General features: G+C 46.1%; 1 protein-coding gene across 1 annotated transcript; it reads left to right on the plus strand.

The window, feature by feature from the left end:
• Positions 1-3,627: 3,627 nt before the first annotated feature.
• Positions 3,628-5,227, plus strand: LOC109768198 (NAD(P)H dehydrogenase (quinone) FQR1). The gene is made up of 4 exons (XM_020326940.4): positions 3,628-3,812; positions 4,181-4,274; positions 4,426-4,691; positions 4,761-5,227. Exons 1-4 carry the CDS (start codon positions 3,790-3,792, stop codon positions 4,990-4,992), a joined length of 615 nt encoding a protein of 204 aa, XP_020182529.1. The 5' UTR covers positions 3,628-3,789; the 3' UTR covers positions 4,993-5,227.
• The last annotated feature ends 22,344 nt before the right edge of the window (positions 5,228-27,571 follow it).

Raw genomic sequence — 27,571 nt, forward strand, 5'->3', positions numbered from 1 at the left:
TTACCAATATACATGCTTGCATGTGAGAGCATCTCCAGCCGCACCCCCAACAAGGCCCCCCAGGCGATTTTTCGGCCGCCGGCGACAAAAAAAGGCCCAGTCGCGCCCCCAAGGGCCCAGTTTTCGCCGGCTCGGGCCGAAATTGGCGCCGGCGGACCCAACCCGAACCCGGCGCGCTGGGGGCGCTCGGGGGCACCGGGTGAATCGTTTTTGGCGCGAAGAGCCGCGGGCCCCCCTTGCCAGCGACTCGACTCTCTTCTCGCCGCTTCGTCGTCCTCATCGCCTCGTTCCCCGCGGCGAATCAATGCCAAAGCTGCGCGCGCTGCCGCGCCGCCATCTTCACGAGGACGAGGCTCGCCTCCTTTTTGAGGCCGAGTACCCGGTCCTGCCGGACATGCGGGTGCCCGGGGCGTGGAGGATCAGCGCCGGCGGCGTGCCGGTGCCACCACCACCCACCGAGGTGGCGCGGCGTGCGGAGATCGCACGTATCCGCGCGTCCCTGCCGCGGGCGGCGAGGGAAGGCCCGCGGTACACCCCCGACAGCCCGCTCTGGGAGCCCTACTTCCGTCGCCGCCACGCCGAACAGCTCGAGCCGACGAACGGCGTCGTGCCCTCCGGCAGGCTCAACTCCGAGGGCCGGCGCCGGTGGTGGGGCGTGCCCAGCCGCACGTTGGAGGCCGTCCTCGAGTACATCGAGGGCTCAACTCCGAGGGACGGCGGCAGCGGAGGCGGCGGCGACGACGACGACGACTACACGCGGTTCTACAGCCTCCTCGGCATGTAGAACTGCAAGGGCGGGCGGCGGGCGGCGAGGAGCGGCGAGGGAGACGGCGAGGAGCGGCGATGGAGACGGCGAGGAGCAGCCCCTAGTAGTATTTTTTCTTTTTTTTGTACAATATGTTTAAATTTGAACGAACTCGCCGATGTTTGCGTTAAATTTGAGCCGTGTTTGCGCCGTATTTAAGTTTTTCAAAAAAAAACGTGGGCGCCGTGACTGGGGGGCATCATGCCCCAGCGCGCGGTTTAGCGCCGGTGCGCCCCGGGGGCGTTTTTAGCCCCTCCTGGAGGGCCAATGGCTGGAGATGCTCTAAGAGATTAAAAAAGACAAAATACATGCAGTTTTGGGCCAGTTCTTTTCCTTTTTGGGCTGTAATGTTGTCTGTTTTGTGCAGAGTACAATACAACGTATTTTCAAACGATTTTTCACAGGTACTTAGATCACATGCATGCGTATTTATGGGAAAAAATACAATTTTTTTTCAAATCCTCTAAGCACTTGTTCTGGGGGGTTTAAAATAAAGTGATCGGTTGCCCCATGTTCTGAAAATCCGTTATACACAATGCATGACTCCTGTATACAGTCTTTGCGTCATATAGTACGCGAGTCACACTGGGCAATCGCCATCAGACAGTAAATTACTATGGTTTTATATCTATTTTGGTGGTTTTCTGGCCGGTTTTAATTTCCAACAAAACACTGGCTGCTGGATTTTTTACATACTTCAAAAATATGTAACTCCAAGATTAAAAATAGATTCGATAATTTATTAAATATTAGGTAATTCAAAAAATGTTCACAAATTCAAAAATTAGTCACTATTTTTTTAAAATGTTAACATTTTCATGAATTTAAGAACGGTTCAAAAATGGTCGTCTATTTAAAAAAAATCATGATCTTACAAAATTTTCATGAAACATAAAACATGTTCATGAATTTTCGAATGGTCACCAAAATTTAAAAATATTCGCCATGTACTTTAAAGATGCTTTATTGAAAAAATGTACACTACGTATTAGAAAATGTTTACCTGTTAGGCAAAATTGTTCAAATATTGATATAAATTGTTTTTAAATGGAAAATTAATTACATGTACTAGAAAAGAAGTTTATACGTATTATTTTAAAAATATATGTTAGAAACGAAAAGGAAAAGGACAAAATGAAAACAAGAAACATAAAAAGAATGTGAAAACAAATACAAATGGAATTACATAAAAAATTAGGGTAATAAAACATGAAAAAACAAAGCAAAGAGAACGGGAAAACAAAACATCAAAATGTCAAAAACCTATAAAATAAAATACATAGCTGTAAAATCGCTACCGAAAACCACTAGGGAAAACTCTATCGAAAACCACTAGAGGAAACAGCTATCGAATAACACTAGAGAAAACCGCTACTAAATAACACCAAAGAAAAACGCTACAGACAAACCCCAAAACCGTCCCTCACACTCGCCTTCCTGCCAGGCCTAGCCCAAGACGCATTGCCCCTTTGCGTTTTGGTGACGATATGATGTAGTGAGTGTCATATAGGTTTTTGGCACTATGCATAAAACATCTTTCAACTGCAATGGTGTCAACCAATTTTTTTTCTAGAGTCAAGTCCCGTTAATACATTGCTTTCCATCGGGCGCTTGTGAAGTGGACAGGTTGGCTGCAACTATTTAAGGGATACCCAACTTTGGTAGCATAACAGGGGCGCCATGATTGTATTCCCAGCAGACGGGCGATTAGGCCTTCGAATCTTAGAGTCTAGGTTGGCATCGATGGAAGACTTGGTGCCGGGCCCTTGGGCATTTGTTGTTCGTACGTGGTAGAAAACTCTGTGCAACGACTGTTTTACTAGCGCCCATAATTAGTGTTTGCCGTTGGAACAAAAGTTCTGATGGTTTTTTATTTTAACGGTGTTTATTTATTTTTGTAAGAGCTTGAATAAGTGTCCAACATTGAAGATGGCCTTATAGGTTGACAGCGGTCAACCTCACAGATGAACCAGACACCTTCTGGTGGAAGCTTAAAACTTCTGGCATTTTTCTGCCAAATCTATGTGTTCAGACTTTGTCAATTATATCCAACCTTTTAACTGTAAATTTATTTGGGAACTTAAAGTCCCTCAGAAGCTCAAATTTTTCATTTGACATTTATATAGGAGGGTGATCCTAACCGAAGACAACCTCAAAATGTGTAGATGGCAAGGTTGCGCAAAATATTATTTGGGAAAAATGAGGAATCAATTCAACACATCTCCCTAGATTGTTCTCTTGCTAAGATTTTGTGGTCTTATACCAAAGCCCCCCACCCCACCCCACCCTAGTATTTATGGATTTGTTCGGTAACTGATCAGTTGGTGGTTTGCTTTGGGCTATATGAAACTGTCACAATGACTATATCTCTAATATGATGGATTTTGCGATTTTTTGCAACTCGTCTACAAGATAATGTATTGAATCTATATGTGGTCCTTTTTGCGTCGGGAGAAGGACGTGACATCCACGGTCTCTAGGTGCAACCTAAGGTCGTTCGGGATTTTATTGAACCGATATGGGTGACAAACTAATAACAAGCTATGTGATACATAAGCCTGTTTTCAGTTGGTTGTAAAGCAAATTTGGTTCACCATTATAGTGTTTTTTTATCATACTTGAAATGCTTGAAAATTTTGCAATAATTAATTAAGAGTTGTGTACGTCAATCGATGTAAAGAACAAGGGTGTTTACTCAATCAAAAGAAAAAGGAAAATGAGTAGCGTGAATGAAGTGTATTATTTGCTACTCGCAAAAAAAAGAGGTGTAAAAAAATGCACGTGCACTGCACGTATCTGGGTCGGGGGCACGCGCAGGTAGCGCGCTGGTCCTCGTCTTGGCCATTCGCGCTCACGTGAACAAGAGCTCTCCCTCCCATAAACACGGCGACCGAGAGCCAAGCCGCATCTCGCTCATTCCTGCTCCATCTTCTTCAACTAGCTAATCCAAGATCTCCAAGAACTCCAAGTATCCAAGCTGACCAATGGCGGCCAAGATCTACATTGTGTGAGCACACCTCAACCCCACTCTGCCTTCCTTCCTCTCGGTCGCACCCTTTATTTGCTGCGGCAACTTTCTTGTTCGACCATCCTGGCCACCAATTTGCGGCGCGGCGAGATTATGGTTCTTATGTCTTTTTGATTACGCACTTGGGCGATTTACTTTCTTGGGTGAATCCCTGACGCAGTGACACTGCATTTGGAAGTGTACATCGGAGTTGGTTAGTTCGACTTGGAGAGCTCTGTTGCTCCGTTGTTCTGTTCCCCAGGGGTTCAGGCTTTCGAAACCAAATCATAGGGGAAACACCCAGAGTTGCTCACTACTCAGTGACTGTTTGCGCAAGATGTTCATTCATGAACTTACACATTCTTTAGGTACTACTCCACCTATGGCCATGTGGCCAAGCTAGCAGATGAGATTCAGAAGGGCGTATCTTCCGTCCAAGGCGTGGACGTCAAGCTATGGCAGGTGATCACACAACGTTATATCTATACCGACTAAGATATAGTACTACTAGTATATTGAGATGATCTACCGCTATGTATAGTTTTCGGATTGCCGAATAATTTTTTCCTGCCTGCTGATACAAACCCCATCCCAAACTCTGAATATGCTACAGGTCCCGGAGACTCTTTCTGACGAAGCGCTTGCAAAGATGGGCGCTCCACCGAAGAGGGATGACGTGCCGGTCATCTCGCCCGCAGAGCTCGCCGACGCTGATGGCCTCATCTTCGGGTTCCCCACTAGATTCGGCATGATGCCCACGCAGTTCAAGGCGTTCATGGACGGCACCAGTGAGCTGTGGTGCCCGCAGCGGCTCGCCGGCAAGCCCGCCGCGTTGTTCTTCTCCTCCGGTTGCCAGGGCGGTGGCCAAGAAACCACCGCGTAAGATCCCTTCTTCCTTCGTTGATTTGTCATGGAAATTATCTAGTTAGTTTGTTGCTGATCTTGTAGGTTGACGGCCATTACTCAGCTGGTGCACCATGGCATGCTCTTTGTTCCGGTCGGGTACACGTTTGGCGCAGGCATGTTTGAGATGGGGCAGGTGAAGGGTGGCAGCCCGTATGGGTGTGGCACCATTGCTGGGGATGGATCACGAGTTCCCACTGAGCTTGAGCTGCAACAGGCCTTCCACCAAGGGAAATACTTTGCGGGGATCGCGAAGAAGCTCAAGGGTTCTCCATGATCGGCGGCCACCAAGATTGTGTCGACATGAATAAAGTTGAGTTTAGCTCTGAATCTGGTAATTTCATCGGTTCACTGATTGTAAAATGCCTAGTCCTTAACTAGGTTACAATTGTTTCTGTGGCGACCTTAGGTTAACTGTGCGGACCAAGTACTTGAGGTTGAAAACTGTTGCTGTTATAACATGTGCTGTCATGTCATGCACATTTCTATGATCAAGGCAGAAAATCGGAAAAGAGATCCTAATGAAACTCAGCCGTTTTCTATGAAATTCGTGCGGCCAAAAATACCCTTAATCACTTAACGTGTCCGCAGTAAAGCAATACTTTGAGGTTGCTTTTTTTTCAAGAAACTTTATTCATCTTCAATCATGGCAGTACAAAGAACAGCAAAGGTAATAAAAACTACAACCATGTCCGACGACTACAAGCACTTTAGCGAGCCGAAGGCACGCCGCCGTCATCGTCCCTCCCTCACCGGAGCCGAGCAAACCTTGTTAAGTAGACAATCGGAAAGTCGTCGTGCTAAGGCCCTATAGGACCAGCGCACCAGAGTAGTAACCACCGCGGATGAAGAAAGTCGTATATCAGAAGGATCAAACCTGTAAACTCCCAAACGAAGACCGGATCCAAATAGATCTACCGAATACCAGCACCGACCGATCCTGCGAGATCTGAAGGAGACACCTTCACACGCCCTCTGACGATGCTAGACGCACCATCGGGATGAGAATAGAACGTGGGAGACATTATTCCTACTAAGGGACATCATCGCCGCCACACAGTCCCAACCAAGACGTTGAACCTAACAAGAATGAGAACGGGGCCCCTTCCGCCGGCAGGAGTCAAGAACCTCTGCACCTCCATGGCCTAGAGGCCATGGGAGATGGGGCGGACCGGCGGCGGCGCCGATGCGAGGAGAAGAGCTTTTCTTTTAAAGAATATACTTTCAGGTTGCTTGGACAAACTATTCAACAGTTTTTTTAGTTGAACTGTTCAACAGTTTGTTGACCCTTAAGAGTTGCATAGAGGACGAAATAGGAAGAATCATGCAGAATGGTTTGAACCCAAGGGAAATGAAGTCAAATTGCAGTTGGGGTTCACCATTGAATAGCCTTCTTCTAGAAGATTGTTTTTTTTCTCCTAGAAAAGGAGCTACCCTACCCGGCAATCTGAGGCACTTGCGAGCGATAATCAGCCTGGTCGTGCGATCATTTCACTGTGATACGATTTTTACCGCAGGCAGTTGCTGGACCGTCCAACCGTGTTGCACATCACTTCCATTGAGGATCAATGACAGGTGGGGCTCATTAAGTGTGGGGCCAGAGAATGAAGCGAGTATGCCTTCGATTCTAGGTACGAGAACAAACACAACATGCAGCGCGTGCGGCGAAAACCCTAGCCCCCAATCCTTCCGCTGTCGAGCCCACCCCCTCCACTTCCCATTTGTTAGAAGAGAGAGAAGGGTTTGGTGGAATAGTTCTTGTATTGCTTGAGCCTCATGGGCATATATATATGTGAGTACATGATCAACTTGGAGTACAAGACAAGCCAGCATAATTCCTAGTCTATCTTATGTTTCCTAACTAATCATGATACTCAACATCCCCCCACAGTCACAACGGTAGCGACGCAGATGGTGAGACTGGAGAAGAATCCGAAGGCAAGCCGACGGACACCCCCCACAGTCGTAACGGTCGATGCATTGCGGAGTCGTGGCTGGAGTGAAAACCGACGAGATTGCTCAAGCAGACGGTAGCCCTTTGTGCTGTTTGTCGATGTAGCCGAGAGCGGAGGGTGGTGTAGCCGTGGTCGAGGTAGCCGTGCGAAGAATGCCGTGATCGATGTCTAGTCGGGGTAGCCGGTGTCGAGGAAGTCGCGTGGAGCCGCGGGCGCAAGGGGGCGCCGAGTTAGCATGGGCGCAGTGGTGTCGAGGTAGTGGTGCGCCGGGAAGAAGATGTTGTTAACGACGCGTCGCGGCGGGTTTGCCAAGCCCGGGGACACATCGTGGACGAAGGCACGCGTCGGTGTTGCCAGCACCGTGCATGCATAGACGGACGAAGACGAAGTTGACGAAGCGCTGCACCAGGCTAGCCAAGCCCGGGGACACGTCGTGGACGAAGGCATGCTTCGGTGTTGCCAGCACCGGGCATGCGTAGACTGGGACCTGCACGAGCTGTACGCCATGTCAAAGAAGTTGGAGGAGGCAGCAGAGAAGAACTCGATGACGGTTGCAGCGCCAATCGGCGCGGGGCCGATGTCGCCCGCGGTTGTCGGAGTAGACGAAGTGGTCGGGGTAGATGACGGCGACACTGGCGACAGGCTGGTGCTGGACGAACACGGACGAGGTGGACGGGCGGCGGCTACAAGGGTAGCGGCCAAAGTAGAGCGGCGGCGCCGGTGGCTAGGTTATGAGCGCGGCGGCGGTGCTCGAAGTAGGCGAAGAACCCTGACAACGTTACGAAGACCGGAGCGGATGGTGGCGTTCCCACGCCAAAGAAGGCGGCCCGGCACATGCCACGGGAAGTTGTAGGATCGGAAGTATGTCTAGAGCGGGGGTGATTAGACTTCTTGACCAAATAAAAAATCTAGCCTTTCCCAATTTTAAGTCTTGGCAGATTTTAGCAACTTAGCACTAGTCAAGCAACCAACCTACACATGCAAGTTTAAGAGTATAGCAGCGAAATGTAAACCATTGCACATGAAGGTAAAGGGAGGAGTTTGGAGGGAGCAAACGCAATGTAGACACGGAGATTTTTGGCGTGGTTCCGATAGGTGGTGCTATCGTACATCCACGTTGATGGAGACTTCAACCCACGAAGGGTAACGGTTGCGCGAGTCCACGGAGGGCTCCACCCATGAAGGGTCCACGAAGAAGCAACCTTGTTTATCCCACCATGGCCATCGCCCATGAAGGACTTGCCTCACTAGGGTAGATCTTCATGAAGTAGGCGATCTCCTTGCCCATACAAACTCATTGGTTCAACTCCACAATCTTGACGGAGGCTCCCAAGTGACACCTAACCAATCTAGAAGACACCACTCTCCAAAAGGTAATAGATGGTGTGTTGATGATGAACTCCTTGCTCTTGTGCTTCAAATGATAGTCTCCCCAACACTCAACTCTCTCTCACAGATTTGGATTTGGTGGAAAGATGATTTGAGTGGAAAGCAACTTGGAGAAGGCTAGAGATCAAGATTCATATGGTTGGAATGGGATATCTTGACCTCAACACATGAGTAGGTGGTTCTCTCTCAGAAAATGTATGATGGAAGTGTAGGCATGTTCTGATGGCTCTCTCCATGAATGAAGAGTGGGTGGAGGGGTATATATAGCCTCCACACAAAATCTAACCGTTACACACAAATCACCAAACTCGGTGGGACCGAATAATGAAACTCGGTCAGACCGACTTAGTTCAAAATGTGAACATTAGGATTTTCGGCGGGACCGACATGTCAACTCGGTGAGAACGATATCATTAGGGTTAGGGCATAACGTAATCTCGGTGAGACCGATTACACAAACTCGGTGGGACCGATTTTGGTAATAAGCTAACCAGAGAGTTGGTCAGGCAAGCTCGGTGGGACCGATTCGCTCATCTCGGTGAGACCGAAATGTTACGAAGGGGAAACAGAGAGTTTGCATTGTGAACTCGGTGGCGCCGGATAGAAAGTTTCAGTGGGGCCGAGTTTGACTTTTGGTTTGGGACATATGTGGATATGGGAAAGTGGTTGAGGATTTTGGAGCATATCACTAAGCATTTCGAGCAAGTAACTCATTAAGCAACACCTCATCCCCTTTTAATAGTATTGGCTTCTCCTATGGACTCAATGTGATCTTGGATCACTAAAAGTAAAATGTAGAGTCTTGAGCTTTTGAGCTTGAGCCAATCCTTTGTCCTTAGCATTTTGAGGGGTCCACATTTCTAATCCATGCCATGCCAATCATTGAGTTTTCCTGAAAATATTTATCTTGAAATAGTATTAGCTCAATGACCTATATGTTGTTAGGAATTACCAAAACGACCCAGGGATAGTTGCACTTTCAATCTCCGCCTTTTTGGTAATTGATGACAACATATAGATCAAAGCTTCAACAAATGATCATAAGATTGAAATACATCGCCGCTTTGAGAAGTATGTGATAAGCAAGAGCTTCCCCTAAATTTGTGCATTATTTAAAATTTGCTTTTGAATGCAAATGCACAATCGATTAGGATCATGGGTCACTCTTCAATGTCACATACATCTTGGTGGAGCGCTCAAAATGATAAAAATTAAAAGCATGCACTGATCACCAAGCAAAGTGAATGATCATATATGGAGTATAAGAGATAACATCATCCAAGCAAGGATTAATGTAGCATATGATCAATCACATGATCAAACAAGTATCTCACACAGACAAACACATAGAGTATCAACCAAGCGCATAAAAAGGTTCAACCAAAAGCAAGAGAGATAAAAGGCAAAACACTCTCTCTCGAAGCCTATGACCTATACATATTTCTCCCCCTTTGGCAACAAGTTACCAAAAAGTTTGAAAATGCATAGTGCTATGCATCTCTCAGGCTTGGTCTTCGGGAGGTGGTGTAGAGAGAACTCCAAGGACGAAGACATCTGTTGATGTAGTTGGAGCTGGTGGAGTGGCCGCTGGAGGTGGCACTGAAGCTGTAGCTGCTGGTGCTAATGTTGTAGCTCTAGTATCTGATACTGGCACTGCAGCAGACCTCTGACCTCTAGGCACTCGCTGAAAAGCATCAGTAGTTGCCTTCCCCTTCTTCTCTTCTGCATCCTCCTGGAGCTGCTCAACTGCTGTTTGGATCTCAGTAACCTTCAGATCAAGCTCATAAAATTTTGTCTCTATGATCCTCTCCAGACTCTCCTGGTTTTGAGTCAGGGTGGCCAGGCCTTTCTCAATCCTCAGTGTAGATTGGATCAGATATGCAAGCTGATCTTGCTTGCTCTTCAGGAAAACTTGAGATGCTTCCTCAACACTAGGCATCTTGGCAGCTTTCTCTGCTTTAGCTTTTGCTCTCTTCTCTTGTGCTTGACCCCATTCTTCAACAGTGGATTGGTACCTAGTACCTTCAAACATCCATATGATCTTCCCATCTGGGTAGAAGTGAGCAGTGGAGTAGAACTGCATGATCAGCTCATCATTCCATTTTGTGAGCTTCTGCCCAACAAATTTGTCAACTCCACATGCTTTGAAGCTGTCATAGACTCTTGGGAAGTGATCTTCCTTCTCCTTGATGTATTCCCAATCAACCCATCTCATGTCACATACAATTGGCTTCTTGTCAAGCAAAATTGTCTCATAGAAGTCTTGTTGTTCTTTGGTATGAAATCTGTAATCAACTGCAGTCCTTCTCCTCACAGCATAGGGATCAGACTGTCTCCACAATCTCAGTCCAGCATCTTTTCTGATGTGCATGTCTTCAGCCACTGGATGTGCATCATTGTGATCTGGAATCTTGGGTTTCAGTTTTCTCAAAATAAGAGACTCATCATCCTCTTCTTCAGCTTGAGGCACTTTGGCCTTGTTCTTCTCTTCTGCAGGAATGCTTCTAGTGTTTCTCTTGATCTTTGGGGGTTACTGAGCTTGAGCTTTGGGAGCAGACTTGGGCTTAGATGGAGCAACCCCTGACTTAATTGCATCTCCCATGAGCTTCTGAGCTTTGGGTGCTGGAGCATCCTCTTCTTCAGAATCTCTTAGCATAGTAGATTTTCCAAGAACTTTTGCAGTTGTGGTTCTTGCCCTCTTCTTTTTCTTGTCATCTCCTGCTGCTTCACCATCATCTGATTCTATGGTGAATTTCATGGTTTCTCCTGTTGGAGCTTTCCTTGGCTTTGACATTGGGATTCTTCTGGCAGGTGCTTTCTTGTGCATCCCTGGCTTTGTTGCAGCAGCTGTGCCAAATTCTTTCTTCAGCACTTTCTTCTTTGAGGTGGCCTCATCCTCAACAGCCACATAATCCTCATCCTCAGAATCTGAGGTTCTCTTCTTCCTGGTTCTGGTGGCTGCCTTGGGCAAGTTGCTAAGTGTGCTTCTACTGCCCTCATCATGGCTGCTTGAGGGATCTGAACCCTCACTCAATTGCACATGTTCTTGAGATATGTTCTGACTATCACTCTGGTCAGACATCTTGGCAATCTTACTAACAGCAAACCCTGTGAATAGATGTAGATGAGGTAGAGTGGATGAGCATCACAAAGTGCAGATTTTTTGCAAAACAGATGACTCAGAAACTTAGTTTTAGTTCTCCACATAAAGCATTTCGGAGCTACCGATCTGTTAAACTCGGTGATACCGAAGCAATTTTGGAGCCTAAACTAGTGAACTCGGTCAGATCGAGTCACAGTTCGGTGGCACCGAGACTGCTAGGGTTTCACAGAGAGTCGAACTCGGTCGCACCGATGTGCAGTTTTCGGTTAGACTGAAACGCATGTGCAATGGCCTGAGCCAAATCGGTGAGACCGATTTCTACAACTCAGTCGGTCCGAGATGAGTTCGGCGGAGACCTAACCCTAAATTTTCAAATCCAATCTAACTTAAAGGAAGTTTTCAGTGGATGGATTGTTTGCATACGTGGTCATGATCATGGCAAAGCAATGTGCTATGAATCAGAGTTAAAGGAATAGCACATAGAGTCGAACCCATACCCTAGTTCAGCGGGAGCTCGCTACGGCGGCAATGGCGGAGCAGAAATCCTTTGACAGCGACGGAAACCAGCAGTGGGAGGTCGCTGGCGGCTAGGAGACGATCCGGAGACCCGAGGAGGTAGAGCAAGACACACGCGCGGGCTGAGGAGTTTGAAGAAATTTCCAAAATCTCACCCGTGGGTTTATATATCCCGACCCCGTCGGTGTGACCGAGTGGAACAACTCGGTGGCACCGAGATGCAGAATCGCAAGCGGTTACTGCAACTCGGTGTGACCGAAAAGTTCAAATCGGTTGCACCGAGATAGAAAACCTAGATCAACTTAGTGAACTCGGTGTGACCGAAGTGGATGACTCGGTCATACCGAAATGCACAATGAGGTTTCGGAAGTTTAAGTCTATGACGAATTGGGGACTTCAAGTGCTCCTCACACAGAGTGGTTCGAATCCGACTTGATCAAACTTTGTGATGTAGCATGAATAGAGTTTGAGACGAGAAAAGCATAGATAGCTAGAGGGAGTTCTTAGGCATTCTTGTCCATCCATTTGGCAAAAGAGAAAAAGCCAAACAATCAAAGCAACAAATGGATGTCCTCGAATGAGTAAAATATGAAATCAACATGCTCACACAATAAAATGGCAAATGAAATATGTGACAAAGCATGCACAATCACTCTAGCATCTATCAAGCAATTTGGCGATGACTAGGTCATCTATATATGAGTATATTGACTTAGGAGTCAAATGAGAACATTTGATCATAGGTCATACTCATCGTTTAAGCACAAGTGGGGTTACCACTTTTACATAAAGCATTGTTGTGTTCACATCATTAGAGTTGCTTTAGCTCAATTGGTTAGAGTAAAGCTCCCCCTAGATGTGATATCGCCCCTAAGAGGGATGAACTAACCTTGGGTTTTGTCGATGATGACTTCATGTAGGTGTTGAAGATGTAGATGCTCAATGTTGATGTAGATCATTTGGAGCAATCCATTGGAGTAAGTTGCACTTTCAATACCTACACGGGTTAGTCCCACAAGGAACAAATAAGGATATCCATAGACATAGAGTGATGTTCTCATAAGATGATGTCCATGAAAGCATTAGGATAACTTGTCCCTTGACTTACCAACAAGAGGGTTTGTGACTCCTTGGACTAGTGCAAGATATGGAAGTTGTTTGCACATATCCTTGCCAAAAGATATGAGTGAAGTATGTTGGCGGAGTCACCCTCAAGAACTCTCTAGTTCTTTTTCTTCGGGATCCACAGCATCTTGATGGGAATCCTTGGAGTTGTAGCCGTACTTGATGACTTGTTGTAGTCTTGGGAACCCACTTGACCAAGGCCTTGGGAGCTTCTTCAAATGCATCAATCTCCTCTTGAAGCTTGTCCTTGCCTTTTTGCTTGTGGTCTTGTGGTGGAAGATCATCTTGAGCTTGTGTTCCTTGGAAAGAAGTGGGATCATACTTCTCTTGTTGAGGAACAAACTTCGTCTTGGGGTATTGATCTTCTTCCCACTCAACTCCATTGGCATTGAACTTTCGTTCAAAACCAATTCCTTGATTCTTCCGGTGCCTTCCTTGCTTGCGTACAATTTCCTCAAATTGCTTACTTCCGTCAAGGCTCTTGCAAACACCTTTCTCTATAATTCCCTTCAATAAGCTATTTTCTTGCTCAAGAGTAACTTGGCTAAGAGAATCATTAGTGGAATCAAGAGAACTACTAGAAGCAACAATATTGGATTTAGCATGGTTATTGTTACTACTAGTTGAAGAATCTTTCTTACTCTTGTTGCTAGATTTTACTTGTGGCATGTAAGTAGACAAGAGTAAACGCTTGGCAATGTAAGAAGAACTTTTCTTGCGAAGATCATCATTGATTGCTTTTAAGAACCCATGCTCTTGCTCAAGGTTGAGCTTTTCAAAGCGTAGCTTCTCATGAGTCTTTAAAAGCTCTCGATGGTCTTCCAAGGTAATTTCATGAGCTAACTTAAGAGTGTTTAGTTCTTCAGTTAGACGCTCAATCACCTTCTTATCATCGTCATTCGTTTTATCTTGATTATCATGATTACTAGCAAGTTCATCGTAGTTTTCATAACTAGAGTTGTCAACAAGTAAATCATCATCTCCTAGCAAATCATCTTCATCACTATTGAAATCAACATACTCGGGGTGTGTTACCTTTGGACCTTTAGCCATGAAGCATCTTCCAATTCCTTCATTTGGTGAGTCAAATATGTCGTAGGAGTTGGTTGACACAAGTGCTAGGCCGGCAACACCTTCATCTTGAGTATATTCGGAGTCGGAGTGATAACTTCTTTCGGAGTGATGGTCGGAGTCGGAGCCGGATACCCATTCACCAACGTGGGCTTGATGTCTTTGTTTTGTGTAGCTCTTTGATGATTTGTCCTTCCTTTCCGAATCCTTGCTTCTCCGAGAGGTTCTACGTTCATAATGATCATCTCTACTCCTTCTCTCTCTTGGTGGTGATTCTTCTCTTCTACTTCTTCTTTTGGGAGAATCTTCTCTTCTTTTGTAGGGAGCCGTACACTCATTTGAGTAGTGTTCGGGTCTTCCACAATTGTAGCAATTTCGTTCACGACTTGAAGATCTTTTGTCATTGTAGGACCTTGACTTGGAACTTCTTTCCTTGCTTCTACTCTTGTAGAACTTGTTGAAATTCTTCACCATTAGGCTCAATTATTCATTGAAGATTTGTTTCTCACTTGATGATGTGGGAGCATCACATGAGGCTTTGTAAGCACCACTTGACTTGTTGTAGAGCTCTTCCTTATCCTTAAGTGACATCTCATGAGCAACAATTCTTCCAATGACTTCCGTTGGCTTGAGATCTTTGTAATTGGGCATCATTTGGATCAATGTGCACACGGTATCATATTTTCCATCCAAGGCTCTTAGGATCTTCTTGACGATGAATCTATCGGTCATCTCTTCACTTCCTAAGCTGGCAATCTCATTTGTGATGAGAGCAAGCCTAGAGTACATTTCAGCGACACCTTCACCATCCTTCATTTTGAACTTGTCAAGTTGACTTTGAAGCACATCCAATTTGGATTCCTTGACGGAGTCGGTACCTCCGTGCATATCAATCAAAGTATCCCAAATTTTCTTTGCATTCTCAAGACGGCTGATTTTGTTGAATTCTTCGGGGCACAATCCGTTGAAGAGAATATCACAAGCTTGAGCATTGTATTGCAGCATCTTCAACTCTTCCGCTGTAGCTTCACGGTTTGGTTCTCTCCCATCAAAGAATTCACCTTTCAAGCCAATACACACAATAGCCCAAACGGTGGGGTTATGTCCAAGAATATGCATTTTCATCTTATGCTTCCAACTAGCAAAATTACTACCATCAAAGTAAGGACCTCTATGGTGGTAGTTTCCCTCGCTAGACGCCATACTCTCCTAGGTTGTGAAACCAAGGCTATGATCACCAAAAGCTACGAAAATCAAGGCAAATGGAGACCAAAGCTCTGATACCACTTGTAGGATCGAAAGTATGTCTAGAGGGGGGGGGGTGATTAGACTACTTGACCAAATAAAAATCTAGCCTTTTCCCAATTTTAAGTCTTGGCGGATTTTAGCAACTTAGCACTAGTCAAGCAACCAACCTACACATGCAAGTCTAAGAGTATAGCAGCGGAATGTAAAACATTGCACCTGAAGGTAAAGGGAGGAGTTTGGAGGGAGCAAACGCAATGTAGACACGAAGATTTTTGGCGTGGTTCCGATAGGTGGTGCTATCGTACATCCACGTTGATGGAGACTTCAACCCACGAAGGGTAACGGTTGCGCGAGTCCACGGAGGGCTCCACCCACGAAGGGTCCATGAAGAAGCAACTTTGTCTATCCCACCATGGCCATCGCCCATGAAGGACTTGCCTCACTAGGGTAGATCTTCACGAAGTAGGCGATCTCCTTGCCCGTACAAACTCATTGGTTCAACTCCACAATCTTGACGGAGGCTCCCAAGTGACCAATCTAGGAGACACCACTCTCCAAAAGGTAATAGATGGTGTGTTGATGATGAACTCCTTGCTCTTGTGCTTCAAATGATAGTCTCCCCAACACTCAACTCTCTTTCTCACAGATTTGGATTTGGTGGAAAGATGATTTGAGTGGAAAGCAACTTGGAGAAGGCTAGAGATCAAGATTCATATGGTTGGAATGAGATATCTTGACCTCAACACATGAGTAGGTGGTTCTCTCTCAGAAAATGTATGATGGAAGTGTAGGCATGTTCTGATGGCTCTCTCCGCGAATGAAGAGTGGGTGGAGGGGTATATATAGCCTCCACACAAAATCTAACCGTTACACACAAATCACCAAACTCGGTGGGACCGAATAATGAAACTCGGTCAGACCGACTTAGTTCAAAATGTGAACGTTAGGATTTTTGGCGGGACCGACATGTCAACTCGGTGAGTCCGATATCATTAGGGTTAGGGCATAACGTAATCTCGGTGATACCGATTACACAAACTCGGTGGGACCGATTTTGGTAATAAACTAACCAGAAAGTTGGTCAGACAAACTCGGTGGGACCGATTCGCTCATCTCGGTGAGACCGAAACGTTACGAAGGGGAAACAGAGAGTTTGCATTGCGAACTCGGTGGCGCCGGATAGACAGTTTCGGTGGGGCCGAGTTTGACTTTTGGTTTGGGACATATGTGGATATGGGAAAGTGGTTGAGGATTTTGGAGCATATCACTAAGCATTTCGAGCAAGTAACTCATTAAGAACCACCTCATCCCCTTTTAATAGTATTGGCTTTTCCTATGGACTCAATGTGATCTTGGATCACTAAAAGTAAAATGTAGAGTCTTGAGCTTTTGAGCTTGAGCCAATCCTTTGTCCTTAGCATTTTGAGGGGTCCACATTTCTAATCCATGTCATGCCAATCATTGAGCTTTCCTGAAATATTTATCTTGAAATAGTATTAGCTCAATGAGCTATATGTTGTTAGGAATTACCGAAACCACCTAGGGATAGTTGCACTTTCAGAAGTCGAGGCACGGTGACGGCAGAGTGGGCCGCGGGCCGCGACGCTACGGCCCGAAGGAGCGACGCAGTGGCGGCGGGCAGGTCGGGGCGACGGCGGGAAGACCTCGGGGCGACGGCTGGGACCACGGGCCGTGGCGCTCCGGCCCAAAGGGGCGACCCAACGGCGGCGCGCTAGTCGGTGCAGCCGCGGGGACGGCCTCGGGCGACGGCGGAGACCGCGTGCCACGCTCGCTATGACCCGATGGGGTGTCGCAGCGGCAACGCGAGGGTCGGTGCTGCCACGAAGACGACCTGGAGCGGACGTACTTGGGGCGGCGGTAGACCGCGGGCCGCGGCACTATGGCCCAAAGGGGTGACGCAGCGGCAGCGTGCGGGTCGATGTAGTCGTGGGAAGAACCACGGGGCGGCGGCGCTGCGGCCCGACGGGGCGACACAGTGGCTGCCCAATGCTCGATCGGTGGAGAGGCGCACTGAACTCGGGGATGATCTTCACGGGGCCTGCGAAGGCGCGCAATCAACGGGCCAGGTCGGTCGCACAACGTAGCTGAGGCGGATCGCGGTGGCGGGCGGGTGATCAATCCGACCGCGCGCGAGGTTGGGGACGCCGCTTGGTGCTGGTGGGATGGCGGCGGAGTCCGAGATGAAGCCGGCGACGGCGGGCAGCAGGGCGGCTATGATTGGCCGCTGCATGACGCGAGGCCGCCGGGTCGGGGTGATGCAGGAGTCCCGGTCGGAGCAGGGCAGTGACGGCCAGCATAGATCGACGGGCGGGCCGGCGCGCGAACGGCGGCGCCGAAGGGCCGCTGCATGACGCGAGGCCGCCAGGTCGGGGCGACCGGCAAGCAGATGCACGAACGACGCGCGAGGCCGCCGGGTCGGTGAAGAAGCCAGCCGATCGCGCCGGTGTTGGAGTAGAGGCGCACGGGGTCGACGGCGGCGGTGGGCGACGCAAACCGATCAAGATTAGATCGGAAAACCAAAAAGAAACTGCCGATCAAGATAACCGGCGGGAGAGAGAAAACCCCATTGCAAGGTCTCGAGGAAAAGACTCTCTAGGGCAGCCGGTCAACACGACCGGCGGACGAACCCTAGGTACGGGCGGCGCAGCCACCCGGTGGCGATCATGGAGGCCGACCGCCCCAGGGGCGGCGCGCGGGTGCGGAAGCGGCGGTGGCTAGGGTTTAGAAACCCAGAAACTGATACCATGTTAGAAGGGAGAGAGGGGTTTGGTGGAATAGTTCTTGTATTGCTTGAGCCTCGTGGGCATATATATAGGAGTACATGATCAACTTGGAGTACAAGACAAGCCAGAATAATTCCTAGTCTATCTTATGTTTCCTAACTAATCACGATACTCAACACCATTCACCTCTTCCATTCTTCCATGCGCTCCACCGTCGTTGTGACCCTCATCCTCCCCTTCGTCTCTCTCCTATTGCCGTCGCTGCCTCTCCTCTAGCCGCACATCTAACCATCTCTCTGCCTCTTTCTCTTCTCCGCAGGACGGCGTCTCCCCACGTTCTTGATCCCTGCTACTGTTTGGCTAAAAACAATGTTGGTTTGGTTCTATTAAAAATGAAGCAGTTTTCTGAACCCTGCTACTGTTACTATGGTTGCTATTTTCATTTTTGTTACACAACATTTCTCTCATGGCATTCCTATTAGCTGTGAGGTACGTCGGGCTAGCTTTTGTCTTGAATGCCTTTGAGGTATGATTGAGAGCTAAATTGCTTGTTGGAACAATGTGATTGCTTGTTTGACCCTTTAAAATGGTTTGATGGTGCAGATAAGTTTGGCCACTGCCCATTGGATTTATATTTTAGGTGGCATGTGAAACAATTTCTTAGGCAGGGGTTTAGATTGTAGGTAGCATGGGAAACAATTTCTCAAGTAGGTTTATCTATTCGTTATTGTATTTGGGTACTTATTTCCTGATGTTGTTTGAGGTTCTCTGATGGTCCCTCACGGACGTGTAGGGTTTCAAGTCCTCGGAAGCTCTCGTTAGCATGTCTTGTGTACTGTGCTCTCGATGAGCCCCCCCCCTCGTGACGTGTCTCGTGTATCGTGGTGGACACCAGGGGAACACAATTACGTGTTCATGTGTGAACAGAGTTGGTGAACTCACTGGTCCTTTTCCTCCCTTTCTTGTGTTGGAGTCGTGAGGTCATGTGGCCTTTGTTGTGATTTATATCCTTTTCACATAATTAAGGGAAAGGTTCCAAATTGTCTTCCTCCTTGATGTCCATATTTCCCACAAGGTGACTGCCCAAAGTGCCTCAGATTGTCGATAGGGTAGCTCCACTGTTTTGCACTCAATTCGAGAATGTTTCTTTGAGTGGATATTGCCACACATTTTATAATTTTCAGCGTAGCTCATGTTTCTGTTATGGTGCACATCTTCCGTCGGAAGTGAGTGTTTAGCGAGCTGCCAAAAGAAGGTTCTAATTTTGGTCAGTTCCTGAACATTCCAAAGAGATATGTCCAACTCTTCTCCCTTGCCCCATGTGAAGTGGATGCTCTTCCTTCACTACCGGAATAGGGCCCGGTGCCGACGGCCATATATATGTCGACTGCCCCAGCCGGCCTAGTCCAGGATATGCCGACAACCGGATCCAGGCCGTCGGCGTACCCAGGCCGTCGGGCTATCCCGAGCTATGCCGACGGCCCCCGTTGGCACATATGAGCCGTCGGCTTAGGCTAGCCTACGCCTACAGCGGCCGTCGGCATACATGGGCCGTCGGCATAGTTGCGGGCCCGGTGGCCCCGCTCGTGATGTGCGGCTAACGGCGTCCGATCTATGCCCGCGGCCGTCGGCATAGATGCACATGCCACGTCATCGTCCGAGGTGCACCGACCATCATCTATGCCAACGTCATCGATCCGCGGCGCCGTCCATCTACCCCTGGCCTCAGCTATGCCGACGACATAGTTTTTTTTTCTTTTTGCATTTCATATAGAATTTTTTATGTTTTTTTACGTATTATTATTTGATTAACTTACATGTAGCATGTGTTAATATAAGCATAAATACCTTACTTTTCGATTCTATATGGAGGGGTGTGACCCCCCTCATGGACGGCGCCGCTGCTGACCGACACCTGGAGGGGGAAACAACCGCATCGGGTCTATACGGAGGGGACGTTGCTCCCAAATGTTTATATGGGATGACCTACCACAACCGGGTGGTGTGGTGGCATGTCTGAAGAGGCGACACGCGTCTCTAGGGTGTGGGCCCCCTCACGGACGGCGCCGCCGCCGGCACCTGGAGGGGGGAAACGGTCGCGTCGGGTCTACATGGACGAGATCTTGCTGTGGGTTTGGCCAGGATGTTGCTCCCAAGTGTTCCTATGGGCTGACCTAACACAACCGGGTGGAGAGGTCCACTGGTTAAAGCCCGTCCGTGGAAAGTCAAAGGGCTAGATCTCGTGGTCAATCGCTCCAGGGTTAGGCGGGACGGGAGCCCTGGGGGTAGCAATGCCACCGGAGCGTCGCACCGGGCCCTCATACATGCGGGGTGGTGTGTGGCATGTCTGAAAAGGCGGCACGCGTCTCCGAGGTGTGCCCCTCCTCATGGACGGCGCCGCCGCCGGCACCTGGAAGGGGAAAACGGACGCGTCGGGTCTACACGGAGGGGATGTTGCTGTGGGTTTGGCCCGAATGTTGCTCCGAGGTGTTCCTATGGGCCGACCTAACATAATCGGGTGGAGAGGTCCACTGGTCAAAGCCCGTCCATGGAAAGTCAAAGGGCTAGATCTCGTGGTCAACCGCCCCAGCGTTAGGCAGGACGGGGGCCCTGGGGGGTAGCAATGCCACCGGAGCGTCGCACCGGGCCCTTATACATGCCGGGAGGTGTGGTGGCATGTCTGAAGAGGCAGCTGATACGTCTCCAATGTATATATAATTTTTTATTGTTCCATGCTATTATATATTCTGTTCTGGATGTTTAATGGGCTTTATTATACACTTTTATATTATTTTTGGGACTAACCTATTAACCGGAGGCCCAGCCCAAATTGCTGTTTTTTGCCTATTTCAGTGTTTCGCAGAAAAGGAATATCAAACGGAGTCCAAACGGAATGAAACCTTCGGGAGAGTTATTTTTGGAACAAACGTGATCCAGAGGACTTGGAGTGGATGTCAAGAAATCACCGAGGAGGCCACGAGGCAGGGGGGCGCGCCTACCCCCTTGGGCGCGCCCTCCACCCTCGTGGGCCCCTCGTAGCTCCACTGACCTACTTCTTCCTCCTATATATACCTACGTACCCCTAAACCATCCGCAGAGGAGCCAAAAACCCTATTTCCACCGCCGCAACCTTCTGTACCCGTGAGATCCCATCTTGGGGCCTTTTCCGGCGCTCCGCCGGAGGGGGCATTGATCACGGAGGGCTTCTACATCAACACCATAGCCTCTCCGATGATGTGTGAGTAGTTTACCTCAGACCTTCGGGTCCATAGTTATTAGCTAGATGGCTTCTTCTCTCTCTTTGGATCTCAATACAAAGTTCTCCTCGATTCTCTTGGAGATCTATTTGATGTAACTCTTCTTTTGCGGTGTGTTTGTCGAGATCCGATGAATTGTGGGTTTATGATCAAGATTATCTATGAACAATATTTGAATCTCCTCTGAATTCTTTTATGTATGATTGGTTATCTTTGCAAGTCTCTTTGAATTATCAGTTTGGTTTGGCCTACTAGATTGATCTTTCTTGCAATGGGAGAAGTGCTTAGCTTTGGGTTCAATCTTGCGGTGCTCGATCCTAGTGACAGTAGGGGAAACGACACGTATTGTATTGTTGCCATCGAGGATAAAAAGATGGGGTTTATATCATATTGCATGAGTTTATCCCTCTACGTCATGTCATCTTGCTTAAAGCGTTACCCTGTTCTTATGAACTTAATACTCTAGATGCATGCTGGATAGCGGTCGATGTGTGGAGTAATAGTAGTAGATGCAGGCAGGAGTCGGTCTACTTGTCACGGACGTGATGCCTATATACATGATCATACCTAGATATTCTCATAACTATGCTCAATTCTATCAATTGCTCGACAGTAATTCGTTTACCCACCGTAATACTTATGCTATCTTGAGAGAAGCCACTAGTGAAACCTATGGCCCCCGGGTCTATTTTCCATCATATTAATCTTCCGTCAACAAGCTATATCTATTACCGTTTATTTTGCTTTCTTTACTTTTACTCTTTACCATAAAATTACCAAAAATATTATCTTATCTTCTCTATGAATCCCGGAATATTTTGTTATTTACTTATTTGTTTGTGTAGGTGCGTGGGACTCGAGCATAGTCTCCTACTGGATTGATACCTTGGTTCTCAAAAACTGAGGGAAATACTTACGCTACTTTACTGCATCACCCTTTCCTCTTCAAGGGAAAACCAACGCAGTGCTCAAGAGGTAGCAAGAAGGATTACTGGCGCCGTTGCCGGGGAGATTCGCGCCAAGTCAAGTCAAGATTTGATTTCCCGACAACGAGCCATTTCTGGCGCCGTTGCCGGGGAGTCTATGCACAAGTCAATACATACCAAGTACCCATCACAAACTCTTATCCCTCGCATTACATTATTTGCCATTTGCCTCTCGTTTTCCTCTCCCCCACTTCACCCTTGCCGTTTCATTCGCCCTCTTTTTCCGTTCGCTTCTCTTCCACTCGCCTTTCTTTTGCCATGTCTGAATCTGGGGAGGTTATCGCTAATGAAGGCAATAATAATAACATGGTAAACTTTATGCCTTCGAGGATCCTCTTGAGGAACCTACTATCTTGCACACTAAAAGGTTTCGAGTCGGTAGTGGTAATATTATTGGGAAAGGAGTTATTCAAGATTTCTTTACTTGTGCCGGTGCTTTGCCCATCATGGGTGGCTCTATTCTTCACAGAACTAGTAGCCTTGCGGATGCGATATCCTTGCTCGTAGTTGAACTTGAAAGGCAATTTCTCCATATGCATCCTTGCATACAAAGTATTTTCCTAGAATTTTCCAATATTGAGTACTCTTCTGTTAAGCGTGCCGCTACTATCTTTTTGGCCCATGAGTTCAGATTTATAATGAAAGAGGCTAAAGAAATTTTTGCGCATTATAGGGTGGATGCTGGCCATCCTCCCATAGTAGCTATCCTTTTTAATCAAGAAGACATAATGTGTTTACAATCTTTGGATCATGTTGCCTATAATGAAAACCTTAGAAAAAAGGTTCCTACCGATGTTTTAGTTGATAGAATTTCTGAACTTAATGATGACTTTGCTATTCATAATAATGGGTTAGGTTTTTCTCTTGAGCAAAGACTCATTACTTTTTGTCAAAAGAACGCTTGTAATGATGAATTGGTTGTGCAATATAAGGGGCCAAGGGAGGAACCCATACCTCCCGAGCTTGATCTTGGGGACTTTTGTCCTATAAATTTAACCCCTTTGATTACTTTTTCTTGCCACAAAGGAAACTTGCTGCTGAACGTAGAGAATACGAAAGGAGTTTTCACGATTTACCTTACCATTATTATGGCAATACCTAGATCTATCCTTGCTTTTATGCCTAGCTAAGGGCGTTAAATGATAGCGCTTGTTGGGAGGCAACCCAATTTATTTTTTAGTTTTTTGCTTTTTGCTCCTGTTTAGGAATAAATATTTGATCTAGCCTCTGGTTAGATGTGTTTTTATGTTTTAATTAGTGTTTGTGCGAAGTTAAACCTATAGGATCTTCTTGGATGATAGTTATTTGATCTTGCTGAAAATTCCAGAAACTTTCTGTTCACGAAAACAATTGTTAAAAATCACCAGAACGTGATAAAATATTGATTCCAATTGCAGAAGATCAATAAACAAATTATCTAGGTCTTCCTATTTTGGTAGAATTTTTGGAGATCCAGAAGTTTGCGTTAGTTACAGATTACTACAGACTGTTCTGTTTTTGACAGATTCTGTTTCTCGTGTGTTGTTTGCTTATTTTGATGAGTCTATGGCTAGTAAAATAGTTTATAAACTATAGAGAAGTTGGAATAAAGTAAGTTTAACACCAATATAAATAAAGAATGAGTTCAATACAGTGCCTTGAAGTGGTGTTTTGTTTTCTTTCGCTAACGGAGCTCATGAGATTTTCTGTTAAGTTTTGTGTTGTGAAGTTTTCAAGTTTTGGGTAAATATTTGATGGATTATGGAACAAGGAGTGGCAAGAGCTTAAGCTTGGGAATGCCCAAGGCACCCCAAGGTAAATCTAAGGACACCAAAAAGCCAAAGCTTGGGGATGCCCCGGAAGGCATCCCCTCTTTCGTCTTCGTCCATCGGTAACTTTACTTGGAGCTATATTTTTATTCACCACATGATATGTGTTTTGCTTGGAGCGTGTTGTATGATTTGAGTCTTTTATTTTTAGTTTACCACAATCATCCTTGCTTTACACACCTTTTGAGAGAGACACACATGATTCGGAATTTATTAGAATACTCTATGTGCTTCACTTATATCTTTTGAGCTATATAGTTTTTGCTCTAGTGCTTCACTTATATCTTTTAGAGCACGGCGGTGGCTTGTTTTATAGAAACTATTGTTCTCTCATGCTTCACTTATATCATTTTGAGAGTCCTACGAAACAGCATGGTAATTTGCTTTAATTGTGAAATTAGTCCTAATATGATAGGCATCCAAGATTAGTAAAAAAAACTTTCTTATAAGTGCATTGAATACTAACAGAAGTTTGATACTTGATAATTGTTTTGAGATATGAAGATGGTGATATTAGAGTCATGCTAATTGGGTAGTTGTGAATTTGAGAGATACTTGTGTTAAAGTTTGTGATTCCCGTAGCATGCACGTATGGTGAACCGTTATGTGATGAAGTCGGAGCATCATTTATTTATTGATTGTCTTCCTTATGAGTGGCGGTCGGGGAAGAGCGATGGTCTTTTCCTACCAATCTATCCCCCTAGGAGCATGTGCGTAATACTTTGTTTTGATAACTAATAGATTTTTTCAACAAGTATATGAGTTCTTTATGACTAATGTTGAGTCCATGGATTATACGCACTCTTACCCTTCCACCATTGCTAGCCTCTCTAATACCGTGCACTTTTCGCTGGTATCATACACCCACCATATACCTTCCTCAAAACAGCCACCATACCTACCTATCATGGCATTTCCATAGCCATTCCGAGATATATTGCCATGCAACTTACCACCGTTCCGTTTACTATGACACGTTCCATCATTGTCATATTGCTTTGCATGATCATGTAGTTGACATTGTATTTGTGGCAAAGCCACCGTTCATTATCTTCATACATGTCGCTCTTGATTCATTGCATATCCCGGTACACCGCCGGAGGCATTCACATAGAGTCATATTTTGTTCTAAGTATTGAGTTGTAATACTTGAGTTGTAAGTAAATAAAAGTGTGATGATCATCATTATTAGAGCATTGTCCCAAGTGAGGAAAGGATGATGGGGACTATGATTCCCCCACAAGTCGGGATGAGACTCCGGACTAAAAAAAAAGAGGCCAAAAAAAGAGAGAGAGAAAAGGCCCAAAAAATGAGAGAAAAGAGAGAAGGGACAATGCTACTATCCTTTTTCCACACTTGTGCTTCAAAGTAGCACCATGATCTTTATGATAGAGAGTCTCTTGTTTTGTCACTTTCATATACTAGTGGGAATTTTTCATTATAGAACTTGGCTTGTATATTCCAATGATGGGCTTCCTCAAATTGCCCTAGGTCTTCGTGAGCAAGCAAGTTGGATGCACACCCACTTAATTTTCATTGTTGAGCTTTCATACACTTATAGCTCTAATGCATCCGTTGTATGGCAATCCCTACTCACTCACATTGATATCTATTAATGGGCATCTCCATAGCCCGTTGATACGCCTAGTTGATGTGAGACTATCTTCTCCTTTTTGTCTTCTCCACAACCACCATTCTATTCCACATATAGTGCTATGTCCATGGCTCACGCTCATGTGTTGCGTGAAGATTGAAAAAGTTTGAGATCATCAAAAGTATGAAACAATTGCTTGTCTTGTCATCGGGTTGTGCATGATTTAAATATTTTGTGTGGTGAAGATAGAGCATAGCCAGACTATATGATTTTGTAGGGATAACTTTCTTTGGCCATGTTATTTTGAGAAGACATGATTGCTTTATTAGTATGCTTGAAGTATTATTATTTTTATGTCAATATTAAACTTTTATCTTGAATCCTTCGGATCTGAGTATTCATACCACAAATAAGAGAATTACATTGAAAATTATGCTAAATAACATTCCACATCAAAATTTCTGTTTTTATCATTTACCTACTCGAGGACGAGCAGGAATTAAGCTTGGGGATGCTTGATACGTCTCCAACGTATCTATAATTTGTTCCATGCTATTATATATTCTGTTTTGGATGTTTAATGAGATTTATTATACACTTTTATATTATTTTTGGGACTAACCTATTAACCGGAGGCCCAGCCCAAATTGCTGTTTTTTTGCCTATTTCAGTGTTTCGCAGAAAAGGAATATCAAACGGAGTTCAAACGGAATAAAACCTTCGGGAGAGTTATTTTTGGAACAAACGTAATCCAGAGGACTTGGAGTGGACGTCAAGAAATCACCGAGGAGGCCATGAGGCAGGGGGGCACGCCCTCCACCCTCATGGGCCCCTCGTAGCTCCACCGACCTACTTCTTCCTCCTATATATACCTACGTACCCCTAAACCATCCGCAGAGGAGCGAAAAACCCTATTTCCACCGCCGCAACCTTCTGTACCCGTGAGATCCCATCTTGGGGCCTTTTCCAGCGCTCCGCCGGAGGGGGCATTGATCACGGAGGGCTTCTACATCAACACCATAGCCTCTCCGATGATGTGTGAGTAGTTTACCTTAGACCTTCGGGTCCATAGTTATTAGCTAGATGGCTTCTTCTCTCTCTTTGGATCTCAATAAAAAGTTCTCCTTGATTCTCTTGGAGATCTATTTGATGTAACTCTTCTTTTGCGGTGTGTTTGTCGAGATCCGATGAATTGTGGGTTTATGATCAAGATTATCTATGAACAATATTTGAATCTCCTCTGAATTCTTTTATGTCTGATTGGTTATCTTTGCAAGTCTCTTCGAATTATCAGTTTGGTTTGGCCTACTAGATTGATCTTTCTTGCAATGGGAGAAGTGCTTAGCTTTGGGTTCAATCTTGCGGTGCTCGATCCCAGTGACAGTAGGGGAAACGACACATATTGTATTGTTGCCATCGAGGATAAAAAGATGGGGTTTATATCATATTGCATGAGTTTATCCCTCTACATCATGTCATCTTGCTTAAAGCGTTACTCTGTTCTTATGAACTTAATACTCTAGATGCATGCTGGATAGCGGTCGATGTGTGGAGTAATAGTAGTAGATGCAGGCAGGAGTCGGTCTACTTGTCACGGACGTGATGCCTATATACATGATCATACCTAGATATTCTCATAACTATGCTCAATTCTATCAATTGCTCGACAGTAATTCGTTTACCCACCGTAATACTTATGCTATCTTGAGAGAAGCCACTAGTGAAACCTATGGCCCCGAGGTCTATTTTCCATCATATTAATCTTCCGTCAACAAGCTATTTCTATTACCGTTTATTTTGCTTTCTTTAGTTTTACTCTTTACCATAAAATATCAAAAATATTATCTTATCTTCTCTATCAGATCTCACTCTCGTAAGTGACCGTGAAGGGACTGACAACCCCTTTATCGCGTTGGTTGCGAGGTTCTTATTTGTTTGTGTAGGTGCGTGGGACTCGAGCGTAGTCTCCTACTGGATTGATACCTTGGTTCTCAAAATCTGAGGGAAATACTTACGCTACTTTACTGCATCACCCTTTCCTCTTCAAGGGAAAACCAACA

Source organism: Aegilops tauschii, chromosome 7, assembly GCF_002575655.3.
Source record: "Aegilops tauschii subsp. strangulata cultivar AL8/78 chromosome 7, Aet v6.0, whole genome shotgun sequence".
NCBI lineage: Eukaryota > Viridiplantae > Streptophyta > Magnoliopsida > Poales > Poaceae > Aegilops > Aegilops tauschii.